General features: G+C 36.9%; 1 protein-coding gene across 1 annotated transcript; it reads left to right on the top strand.

Moving 5' to 3' along the window:
- Window positions 1-3,426: 3,426 nt before the first annotated feature.
- Window positions 3,427-10,707, top strand: LOC142139813 (keratin, type II cytoskeletal cochleal-like). Its single transcript, XM_075197682.1, has 9 exons — window positions 3,427-3,852; window positions 5,376-5,584; window positions 6,933-6,993; window positions 7,305-7,400; window positions 8,030-8,194; window positions 8,292-8,417; window positions 8,894-9,114; window positions 9,667-9,695; window positions 10,562-10,707. Exons 1-9 carry the CDS (start codon window positions 3,427-3,429, stop codon window positions 10,705-10,707), a joined length of 1,479 nt encoding a protein of 492 aa, XP_075053783.1.
- The last annotated feature ends 2,973 nt before the right edge of the window (window positions 10,708-13,680 follow it).

The following is a 13,680-nucleotide window of genomic DNA, read 5'->3' as shown; positions in this document are numbered from 1 at the left end:
ATTTTTTTTTTACTTTTACATTTGTGTGGTACATTCAAACAAGTGAGGTCAAATTGGCAGTGAGGGTGGTCCTAATAAGTTCAGCAGAGGTATTGGTGCGCTCTCCTTCAAAAGTACTGGAGTCCACTGACAGCACTGGCATTTCAGATTCCTGCACATTCCACTCAGGTAGAAATTGGTCTTTTTGAATTTCACAAATGTTATGTAAAATACAGCAAGCAGCAACCACGTGGGGCACAAGCTTGGTGTCAATGTCATTGCGCTTCAATAGACAGCGCCAACGTCCTTTCAAGCACCCAAAAGCATTTTCCACCACCATCCGAGCCGAGCTGAGGGAATGTGTAAAACGGATCTGTTCCTGAGACAGGTGATGTTGCTGAGTGAACGCCTTCATCAGCCAGCGCCTCAAAGGGTAAGCAGCATCCCCAATGATGTGTACCGGTATCTCCACACCATCAACAAACGTAGATTTCTGTAAATAAAAACATGCAGTTTCACGTCACCATGTTAAAAATATTGGTCAAATAACGCAGTACACTTGGTACTATATGGTGAAAATGCATTTTGCAAGTGGTACATCTATATATAAAAAGGGGCATTAAATACATACAATATTGATAGCAAACAATAGTATATAAGCTTCACTTACAAAAACATCATACAACATTACACCTATATTTACTTCTCTAGGGAACAGCCAGCCATCTTGTCTTTCCTCAGCAATTTGGTAAAGGTCTGAATTTGCTAGAACTCTGGCGTCATGGGAACGTCCAGGCCAGCCGATGAAAACATCTGTGAAAATGACATAAAAAAATACATATAGCAATGTTTTACAATACGCATTACACATGGCACAGTCACATAAAAAAAAACATAACAAATGCTTACCAAAAGTTGTGGTCAACCACAGCCTGCAGAATGATGGAATGCCAGCCTTTGCGGTTGTAGTAATCCGCATGGTTGTCTGTGGGGGCAATTATGGGGATGTGTGTCCCGACTAAGGCTCCAGCACACTGTGGAAACCCATGCTTCAGGAATCCTGCAATTGTATCATCCAGGCGCTGACCTTGCGGTAAGGAGATGAAGCGATGATACAGGGCTTCCAGCAATGCCGTGGTGACTTCATGCACTAGAGTGCACACCGTAGATATCCCCACTCCAAACAAGCAGGAGATTGTCCGGTATTCTCCAGGGGTAGCATACCACCACAACACAATAGAAAGGCGCCTACATGGTGGAATAGGTTTTCCAAAGTTAGTGGCCTTCCTGGAAAGTGCTGGGGTAATAAGGTCCAGCACATAGTTAAATGTCCCACGTGACATTCTGAAGTGTTGCATCCACTGCTGTTCCTCAAACGCTTCCACAGTAGACCAGAAAGCTTCTCCGTGGCTACGCTCTCTGGCACGCATGGTTCGGTTACTGGCAGCACTGAATCTCAAAATTGAGGCAATGCTGGCCCTGAGAAAAGCTCTCCTCCTGCGCATATACAGACACCGAGTTTTCTTCTGTTGTGCCATAAACTTCGCCTTCCTCCTCCTGAAATGGGACTGTGCAAGAGTGCACAGTGTCAGCAGCTACAGCAAACTCTCATTTGCTGCATAAAACAGCAAAAACACACTAGTAAACATGAACTCTGGGCTACACAAAAGTGAGTCGTCGGCCATGATGAAAAGTAATGTAATAAACAATCACCACCCACTTTTGCATCATCTTTATGCGTCAACAAACCAGTCACCTTTCAATGACATCACCTTTTTTCAGCCAATGAAAATTGCTCTGGTGATGACTCCCACAAATTGCCAGGGCACAGACTTGTGCAGTATGAATGGGGTCAACCCGGGAAATTCCTGGGTCCGAGATGCAGTATGAATGGTGTTTCTGAGCTGGGACGCTCAGAGCCCCTGGCAAAAACCCGGCTTGAAAAACCCGGGATATTGCCAGGGCGCCAGTATGAAAGTGGTATAACTAGCACATATTTTATGTGTCCTCGTTATGAAGCTCTCGATCTTAACAATTATTGTAGTAAATAATTTTATTAGCTTTAAGCTAGAATCACTGTGCTATCCCCAACTGGACTGACCCGCTTAAATGTTAACAGAGCCACAGCAATGACTAGCAGATATTCTATTAGAGGATGACTCCGTATAAATTATCTTTAAAGTATCTGATCTTATATCTAAGCTGCAGCTGCTACTGAATCTATTGAGACATTTCCCTAGGCATAGTCAGTGAAAGCAACGCGCGTTTCACTGATATGCTTGTTCACGGCAAACCCGTTACTCTGTATGAGCGGGGTTTTTAAACTCTGGTTAGCCAATAGGTGATTGCTAAATGCAATCTCTCCTGATTGGTTATTGATCCGCTATAGTGCTACTATTTGTCTATATCTTTTGTAATGATCGTGTGTCATCTTAAGATTTCATCTTCCGTTTAATATATACTGGGGATTCTACGATTTAATATGTGATTTTTGTACAGTCCTTCATAATAACAAGTTTAGGATATTAATAAATGCCTAACAATTATCAAGATAAAGATTATATGCAAAAAGGAAACTAAGTCTATGCAAGCATAAATAAAATTGGATTAAAATTATAAACAATTAATTATAAATATCATAATTTACCATGAAATAACCCTTTAATATTTTTATACATATAAATGATAAAATTACAATACAGTGGTAATCAGACTATTTTAAAGTATTCCAATTATCTCCAATTATGTATAAAGTGCATAATAAATATAAAATTAACCTCAAGTGAAAAAAATCTATGTGAAATATGTGTAAATAGTGAATATTTTACTTTAATAAATTATATTATTATAGAGAATAAATTAGTGTTAAAATAATAAAACATTGAACAAGCATATCAGCGAAACGCGCGTTGGTTTCACTGACTATGCCTAGGGAAATGTCTCAATAGATTCAGTAGCAGCTGCAGCTTAGATATAAGATCAGATCCTTTAAAGATAATTTATACAGAGTAATCCTCTAATAGAAAAGCTTAATTTAATGAAGGAATGGTTGTAAAACGTTAGGAGGCTGGACTTTGCATTTACACGTTGTCACAAATAAAAAAATAATTATGGACCAACAAAGCACTTATTAATCTACTATAAACATCTGGGACCTTGACAATTCTTTCACCGTAAAAGTCTGACTGAACCATAGAAATGATCTTGTTTTATTATAAATGATACATATTATACTTTAGCTTTGATCAAGCAGGTGTGTTGCTTGTTTGTTTTCTATAAATGTTAAATATGACACTAACAAGCAACAATCCAAAGAGTAACTCAAGATAATAAGGGTGGAAACATTCATTTCAAGTATAAAAGCAGGAAGTAACAGCTCCACAAGGCATCAGCTCACTAGACTGTGCTTCACATCCTCTGTAGATCATCTCTGTGACAAAAACGATCATGTCTCATCACTCCATCCTCTCCTCTGGGCACAAGGGCTACAGCTCCTGTTCTGTTGCTTTACCTAAACATTCCAGCTCACACAGCATCTTCTCACACTCTGCTAAACATGGAGGACACGGTCACAAGACTCAGCATTGCTTTACCAGCTCAAGTGCTCACAATATTGGATCAAAGGGACACAAAATGTCAGTGGGAAGTTTTCATTCAGGGAAAAGTGGGCACAAATCTGGATTTGGTTTTGGTGGAATTGGTCATGGGTTTGGGGGATCATCTTGTTCTGGAGGAATCACCTCTGTTACTGTGAACAGAGGTCTTCTGGAACCTCTTAATTTGGAGATTGACCCAAGTATCCAAAGAGTGAGGACTGAGGAGAAGAATCAAATTAAAGGTCTGAACAACAAGTTTGCCTCCTTCATTGACAAGGTACAGTACTGTAGTATAGGACTTGGGTATATACTGCTTGCCTTAACATAAATGGTTCTACTAGTTTGAAATATGTGTCAGGGCAATGTTTTTATTTTATTACTTGTCTAATTAATTGTATTTGTTGTAATAAGTCCATTTTCTGTGGGTTCTTTCAAAGTAGTAGGTCACTCATAAGCAACTTAGTATTACAGTTAATACGATAATTTTAAATCGGATATTTGCTCGCGGCAACAGGGGCTGAGAGCAAAAATCTGCCTTAAAATTACCGTACTAATGGTAATACTGCACACCATTATCATAGTAGAATTGGCCCCTTAGACTTTGTCAATGTATGTGACACTGTGTCTTACAGGCACTTGTTACACCTGGGCATAAAACTGTCTGAAAGTCCAGAGGGTAGTTATCTATGGTTCATATTTGGACTGGACTAACATTGTAAGTTGTATACTACAGAGTTATGTTTTTGGAAAAATGCTATTTACTTTGTTACTAAATTATATAATAGTGTCTGTTAAAACCACTGCTCCTAAAAACATACATACAGGTTACACTAGAGATATGATTTATCCACAATGGAGAAGGATCTAGGTATGCTTAAAAATCACAGCCTTGGCAAGCAATTCTAATCTGTGACCTAAAGAGACAGCAGGATGTTATTTTAAATTAAAAAAAATGCACAGACACTAGAGAGAAAAGTATAATTTTGCCCCTCTTATGTTGCCTTTATATTGCACTGGGGAGACCTTAACTAATATATACAGTTCTGATTGGTCACAAACAGGATGCAGCGGAAAAAGAGAGGGTGCAGAAGAGGGCAAATTAATATGGAGTATGGAAAATCTCCCTTATGAGGAAATATTACATTTATTTAGAATGATAAATAGAGGCTATAGTCTCAGATTAATCTTCATGGGCCTAAGTCATTGAGGAGAGGAAAATAAAAAAAAAAAGGAGTAAGTTTGCTCCTGGACAAAACATGCTACAATGCAAGGGGTGCAAATGAGTATATTGTTTATGCAACATGGTTTTTCCCAGGTGCAAAGTTACTCAATTTTTATACTTTGTTCTCCTTAATGGATCAGGTCTCATATGTTTAAAGTCCTTTACAGTAAGAATAGTGAAACTTTGGAATGTATTCCCACAAAAATAGACACTGTAGAATAAAGAAAGGTTTTTAAAAACACAGAACAAAGGATAACTGGTACTAAAACGTGCAATAGAATATTGATTCAGGGAGCTGTTGGACTACAAGTACAGAGTCAGGAGGGAATTATTTCCCCTCTTAAGGCAACTTAGACTGTGCTTATTGGGGTAGGCTGTCTTTCTTTTGATCAACTGGGGATTTTAATGATGAATTTTGAGCATGGACATAATGTGATACATTTTTCCAGCACATGTACCAATATATTTGCATATCCACATACTTTTAAATTCATAATATATAGTGAAAATACATTTTTATTTCTCATTTATTTTATTTCTCGTTTATAACTTATTACTTTAAATTCTGTTTTATTTAGGTGAGATTTCTGGAACAACAAAACAAGATGCTGGAGACCAAGTGGGGACTTCTACAAAACCAGAAAACAGCCAGGTGTGAGATTGAACCCCTGTTTGAGGCATTTATTAGCAACCTCAGGAGACAGCTGGAAAACCTGGAATGTGAAAGAGCCCGTCTAGAAGCAGACAGGAACAACATGGAGGGAACCGCCGAAGAATTAAGGAGACGGTATTCAATTCCCGTTTTATTGAAACTTATTTTGGATTAAAAGAGGTTTCTAGATCTGACCATTCAGAACAAGTACAGATATTATATTACCTCATAATTTAGCTTTTGTATTGCACCGTTGGGTTGCATACTTTTCTTGAGTAATAGTCGCTTGCGGCTTTTCTACCCACGGGATACAGACAAATGAGGAGGCAGGGGTGTTACCTAAGTCATAGATGACAACATTTGATTGACTGTAAACGGGAGAAGGTTCAACCAGTCATATGCTGTCCTCTCCTGGTCAGTAAAAATACCCCCTTTCAAACTTCTCCCTGGCCAATTGCTGTCAAATACAGTAGTTGAATATTACTGCAAGTGATGGGAATACCCCCTTTAAACTGGTCATTAACCCAAGTCTTATGGCATTTTCGGTGGGTCCTTGTATGCCTCATTTGCTAAATTATTGTGTACTAACAATTATTAAATTCATTGTTGATCATATTTAACTATAATCTGCAGTATTACCTCACTTCTTTTACAAATAAATAAAAAATACAGTGGTTTATTTGTAGTCATTAGAAAGTAACTAAAAGGAAACATGTCATTGATTCAAGACTAGTTATCTTTACATAATAACTGCTAAATAACTATTTCCCATGTATTTTATGAAATTATTATAAATAGAATTAAACAAACCTAAATTCTATTTGTAAACACAGTGAAATATTTATTTGTAGTAAATTCCAAATTTGTTTTGTCAGTTTGCAAAATTGTATACATTTTGCAACTGGCTTATTAGACTTTTATATTTAAAACATTTATTTTCATTATTGTTTATATTATGTTTCTTTGACTGTTTTGTCTACTGTCTTTGTCATGCAATAGGCAATATGATTACACAATCTTTGTTTACTGCTCTCAAACCACATTTAAAACTAAAAAAATGTATAGATATCAACAAGAAAAACCTAGGAAAATCCACGAGGTTTGTTTATCAAATAACTTAATATCTCAGGATTTACCTTATTTTTGTGTGTCTTTTTTCATACAATCAATAATAAAGTAAGTAAAGTATGCAATGTAATGAAATTTTTGCCTGCAAAATTAAAATAATGCACCACCAAATAGTCACTGTGCTGATGTTTTAAATGACATGTAGAAAATATTATTGGTAGACAAATATGCATGAATTAGACTGCACTATTTGATATAGTGATACCAAGAAGTCAATCTATATTTATTAATAGGAAAACTGGTTATATTTGGCATTATTTTATTGTTACATTATTTTAATTATTATTGTACTTCTTGCAAAATATTAATCTATATTATGCTAATGAATAAAATGTAATATGATATAATTTGGCAGCTATGAAGAGGAATTAAATAGACGTACCGCTACAGAAAATGAATTTGCTGGACTTAAGAGAGTAAGTTTCCATAATTGCCAATTTCAAGTGACATCTATACTACAAAGTGAAACCATGTAATAAATTAACTGATAGGTAGCTAATATCTCTATTTAATACAAATGCAGATTTTGCTTTTAATAGATATGAACGATTGTTACTTTATTTTATATTGGAAAACAAATACAATTCCATTAAGCTTAATGCTCACCCCTATGGAAAATATACATTATGTGAAATGTTATATTACATTCACTATATTATATTAACTCAGCATAAACCATTAGTACAAAAAGAATAGATTTGTAAATGAAACACACTCTAATCTATAGGAGGTTGATGCAGCCTTTATGAACAAAGCTGAGCTGCAGGCCAGAGCCGACTCCCTGACTGATGAGATCAACTTCTTGAGGACTCTGTATGACGCGGTAATGTTTTATTTTGCTACATTACTGTTTGAATCATTTGCTCCTGACTGTGTTTTACACACCTATGTTAAGTTGAATGTGTTGATTTTTGAGCTGATCATATTCAAACATCAGCTTTAGTCCATTTTTCTGAGCAGTATTGAAACAAATCATATTTTGCTAATTTTTTTTCCAGAAGATTTGTCTTCCAAAAATACAATTAGTTTCTTTATAACCCAAGACTGGAGGAAACAATTTTACCACCTTTCCAGCAGGTGGTAAAATAGCATAAAAAGTCATACCTTCATACAACTACTAAATAAAAGTTAGGAAAGTGTTTACATAACATGGATTGCCATAACTTGCTAAATACGTAGATCTTCTGAAAAAAATATTTTATTATTTTTTCTTTCCTCTGTTATAAATAGATTTGCATGTATAATGTTTTTTTTTCATTTGTTGTAGTGGGTATATTGTGAGCATCAAACATTACTTTACCAAGGGGCACTGCTAAGGGGTCACTTTCACATAAGGGTACCCCTCTGTCAATAACATCCAAAAACTCTTTAATTTGCTGTAGTGTAGAGGATTAATTGTATGTTGATCACAAGTTTCAAAAGCAGGTGTTGTAAGAATGCATTACTCCGCAGGAGATTGGTCAGCTCAACGCTCAGATCTCAGATACTTCAGTTATTGTGTCTATGGACAACAGTCGAAATCTGGACATGGAAGGCATCATTGCCGAGGTCAGAGCCCAATATGAGGACATTGCAAACAGGAGCCGAGCTGAGGCTGAGGCCATGTACCAATCAAGGGTGAGTTTGGCAAGCAGGAAGATGTTATACATATTATTATATATATATCTGGGTACACCAAATTATTGATACCTCTTTATACTATTTTGTACTGCAGTTTGAGGACTTGCGCATGGCAGCTGGAAGAAATGGAAATAATTTGCAGAACAGCAGAAATGAGATTGCTGAACTCAACCAAACCATTCAGAGACTTAAAGGAGAGATAGAGTGTGCTAAATCCCAGGTACATAATCCATGTGGACTGGAGTCCAAAGCAGTTTATACATTCAGTTATGTTATGTTATTTCTTATATCAGTGTAGGACAGTGTAGTAGATATTTAAATATTATTATCCCATTTTCTATATTATGTGTCTCCTATTACACATTGAGGAATAATTCTACCTAAAATTGAATTCTATAGCTTACACATAAATGCAAAATATAATTTACCTGTGATCCACCAGGTCTCCCCAATATAGATTAGATCAGGTGGACCTAGTCAGGGGAGGCTGTGCTCGTTGGTTCCAGCATCAATGTATGATAAAAAGCTTGACTCAGTAGGTGCAGGCTGCTGCAGTCTTTAGAGGACTCTCCACAACCTGTGAGGGCAAACTTTTCCATACAGATAGAAGCAATGACAGCCTCTCCTAAAACTAGAAGATGTTTAGGGGGTCAACAAAAATAAATAAAAAATAGAATTTTTCTGTTATTGTCCCAGAGGGCTGCTCTAGAAGCTGCTATAAATGAGGCTGAGGAACGTGGAGAGGCTGCTGTCCGGGATGCAAAGAATAAACTGTTTGAGCTGGAGGCTGCTCTACAGAAGGCCAAGCAGGACATGGCTCGCCAACTGAGAGATTACCAGGAACTAATGAACGTTAAACTGGCTCTGGATATTGAAATTGCTACATATAAGAAGATGCTGGAGGGTGAAGAGTGCAGGTTAGTATAGAATCCAAAAAATATTCATACATAATGAATCACAAGAGAAGGATTTTCTCAATCTTTTAACTCTGAGACCACCCAAACAGTTTTAAATATGTTTAAGGCCCACCTTCTTCCCAACAATGTTTTTCCTATATTTACAGCTGCTAGTTAAGCACTTAAACACAAATATAACTACACACATTGTTTTATATACTTATTTGCAAATATTTTAATCAATCCAAGAAGGAGATTTATACTGACTAATTTTTGATTGAAGCATTTCCCTCTTTTTCTCCTGCATGCATTTCCCAGTCTAATTGGATAATAATGTATTTTATACAGGACTGTCTTCTATTACAAGCATGCTGCACATGATATGCTGAATCTCCTATACTGCTTGGCAAATATGCATCCAATTAGTGATAACTTACTTAAGTAAACTTTTGTAAACAACAAATTAAAAATATAACATTTGATTTAATATGTACATTCTTTTATTCAATTGAATATTGTATTGAACATTAAATATTAAAAATATGCATATAATGTAAATATTCTTTATTTTAGATTGGCTACAGATGGATCTGTTAATATTTGTAAGTACATTTATTTTGCAATAAAGAAGAAATATTTAGAACAATTTTGAACATACAAATCTCATACTTCAAAAAGCGTTGTCACTAATTCAAGTTTGTATAAAGAGAGAAAATATTTTGAACAGATTTTCATGCTTTTGCTTTCTCCTTTTAATTGATGTCTTCCATTTGATAGTAAGAAATATTTTCCACCTATTTTTAATCTTGAGTCTGTTCCCTTAGTGCTATGGTGTGACACGGGAATAATGTTCCCCATTCACTTTCATGTTATACTGGATGAAAATATTTCATAATTTTCCCTCTTTTTGCTGATCAGGTAATTGTGGCATTCTACAAACCCGTCTGGACCCATACCCTTGTGGTTAAAAATAAAGTTTACAATTATCAGCTTTTTTGCAGCACTCAGAGTTAATTGTTTTGTAGAGTAGTTTTATTGAAATAATTAGCATTAAGTGTAATATGTGAGAGCTCAGTCAATTGATGATATACAGAGATGTCAGCTCAAAACTCCATCTAACAAGAAATTAAAAACAACTTTAATATATGTTTATTTTATTGCTACCAGAAACCCACAGCAAATTTATTTGCTAAAACATGGAATTAACAAAATAGTGAATAATTACCTTTTGCGGCACCAGCGTGTATGGGGCATGAAAAGGGCTTCCCGTGGTACAATGTGAGCTGATCACATGACGCTTAATTCCAATCCTGGTATTCTTTTTATCATTCAGGTACTCCCCGCTGTTGTTGATTCCCTCAGTTGGGGGTTTGCTACCCCTTTAAGTTCTTAAATTTCCCTGTAATAATTTTAACTTAATACAAATTATTCAGATACATGCTAAAATTAATATTTGTTTCCCGCTTAGCTGTTCTACACTCCAGCACTGGGGGAAAACACCATTCCAAAGAAATGTCCCGTACCACAAGTGGACATCATCATCATCATAAAGCAGGATTCAGCTCAAGCAGCCACGTCTCTAAACACCATTCTAGCCATGGTCACCATTGTTAAACAGGATATGGAGACCAGAGGCGGACCTAGCGAGCTGTGGGCCCAGGTGCAGGTCGGCAGGAATAAGGGAACCAGGGCCCCTGATCCTCTGCATCTCCCATGCAGCAGGCCCCAATTATCTCCCTGGGCCCCGTTGAACTGCACCTGCTGCACCAATGGTAGTTCCGCCACTGATGGAGACTACTTTCCATACACTTCACTGCATTTTACATGAAGAGTTTACCATGTTGAAACAACTGTCTTTATGCAATGTCTCTCCCCACCTTTTCATTCCTTGGATACATGCTATTTTTCCTGTCCACCATATATACATTGTAATTTATTATCTTTTTCTGCAATAAACTGCTTTTCAAATGATTTAATTGTTACTCATTTTACTATAAATGTTGTGAAGATACCAGGTTTTCTGGCCCAAATCTACCCACTTCACACTGGCTCACCACTCACAGATGCCTTACTATGCCAGGGAAGCCTACCCAGTACCTTATAAGGTTCCTAGAGTCACTCAGGCAAATGCAGTTAGAAAGGTACACAATACATTTATTGTAATAAAAACAAGCAGTAGAATATTATATACACACAGTAAATAAATTCCAGTCAGGTTTACCACATCATCTGTCCCTTACCCCATTAGCTTAAGGAGTTACAGCCACCTGGCTGTCCTGACTTGAAGACCAATGGTTCTGTAGATGTAGTCCACTGGTAAAGAACTGAAATTCAAAACCAGGCACTCTGCAGCTTCCATCCATCAATCCTCAGAATGAACAACCCTTCCTTCCCTGGAGTAGCTGGTTATACCTAGGGTCAAATTTCCACAATGATTTGCCCTCCATGGGCAAACCCCTGGCTTTCTCCCTCTTAAACATTGGTGGGTACTGGATAAGGGGGATGGAGAGGTAGTGAAGATGAGCTATGCTTTTACCTGGGCTCCCCTGCTTGGAACCAGACAAATATCTGCACTAGTCATGTAATGGATACTAATTGGCCTCCCCACCTCCAAAGATAGGATAGCAGTAAGCCACTTCTGAAATTAATCCCTTACACTACTCTGTGATGTCACAGGGTTCCCAGCTGTTCCATTCTTCCTCTACAGAAAGAAGGGAGAGAATAAATGCATCTCCAGCCCCCTCACCTTTACCTTGGACACCATCTAATCCTCACCCATAACCCACCTGGCTTCAATTTAAGAAAAATTCACTTAATTAACAACAAACACATTTTTACAATGGATAGCATGGAAGGAAGAAGTCACTTATATAGGCATGGCTACAATGTCCCCTTATTCACATGTAATTCGACACCAAAGTTGTATTTTGTTGAGCTGGGGAACAAATACAGGGCTATAAAAGGTACACGCTATAGTCCAAATTTTGTGAGAAAGAGGGGCAGGCTGGTTAAGGCATTATGAAACTTGTTTCATTACAAATGTTTATATCTTTTGTTATATTTGTTACTTCTGGCCTTAACTTGAAAAATCAAAACAAACCATGGAAAGATGCATAAAACCAGAGATTATAGTATGTAAAAAAATGTATGTTTATTGTCTCAATAAATATAATACATAGGCCGCATTAATTGGTAAATCAGTAATTGAAACCAAACATTTAAAAACCACTGTGACTTAAATCTGTATAAATGGAATCACAAATGATGTCTAAAAACTAGAGATGTTCACTGAACCCTGTGTTCTGGTTTGGGTTTAGGTTTTGGCAAAACCGCCCTTGTGTATTTTGTTTTTTGTTTTTTTTTGGATCTGTATTTTTTAGAAGAAGCTAAAATATGCAAAATTCACATAATTTTGCTAATTTTTTGGTTCCTACATTATTATTAAACTCAATAACACTAATTTTAAGTCATTTGCAGTAAATTTTGACCACCTCACAGGTCACAATAATATTTTCAAACAAAGACTGCAGCAGTTCTTGCCAGTGATAAGAAGGCCATTGTCATGCCTAGGCATAAGACCAAAAAATCCACCCCTTATGTGTGGAATTATTTTTACCCAAATTCTGACAACAGTTGTCTAGCCATTTGTAGCATTGTAAAGCCACAGTCAGTAGAGGTAGGGACCTTAACCATCTAGGATCCTCATCCATGTTACGCCATTTGAAGCGAGTTCATGGAAAGCTCTTGTGAAAATAGGAAACTTATGCTAAAACAAGCAGTTCAGCATCAGCTACCTCCCTTTTCTCATCTAGATCCCAGCACCTGCAATCTACGCCCCCAACAGCTTCATCATCAATATCCTCACAATTGATCGGAGTTAGTCCTGCATCCAAATTGCTAATGCGAGATGACTCTTTCCCTATCCAGGACTCCTCAGAAGAATTCTTGAGTGTAAGACACACTGCTGCTGCTCCTGCTGCTGGGGGTGGATCTTCAAACCAGAAGAAGACCAAGAAGAAGACTACTAGCAGTTTAGAACAATTGACTGTTAAAGAATCTTAGCAAGTATGAAAGCTGTCACAGCTGCAAAGCAGATCACAGACTATGCTAGTATTAGATCTGCGTTCAATATCCACTATTAATGCAGTTGGTTTTAGACAGTTACTTGAGGTCTTGTGTCCCCATTTCCAAATTCCATTACGACACCATTTTACTAAAAAAGCTATTTCTCACCTCTACCAGAAGGTTTGTAAAAATGTAATTATTGGGCTACAAAATGCCATTCTACCCACTGTACACTTAACCACAGAAATGTGGACAAGCAGAACTGGGAAAACTAAAGATTAAATGACAGTGACAGCTCACTGAGTTGGTGATTCGTCTTCACCAGCAGGAACAGCAGCAGCATGAACCCAAGTACGTCACATTTGCCAGAGGCAGGCTACTCTGTGTATCATCTGCTTCACTAACAGGCATATTATTATTATTATTAGTATTATTATCATAGATTTGTAAGGCATCACAGTGCTCCACAGCGCCATACAGTAGGGAAGACAAGGACATACGTAAAACAAGACATATGTAAAA

Source organism: Mixophyes fleayi, chromosome 2 (assembly GCF_038048845.1).
Source record: "Mixophyes fleayi isolate aMixFle1 chromosome 2, aMixFle1.hap1, whole genome shotgun sequence".
NCBI lineage: Eukaryota > Metazoa > Chordata > Amphibia > Anura > Limnodynastidae > Mixophyes > Mixophyes fleayi.
This window is presented reverse-complemented; position numbering and strand designations above follow the sequence as displayed.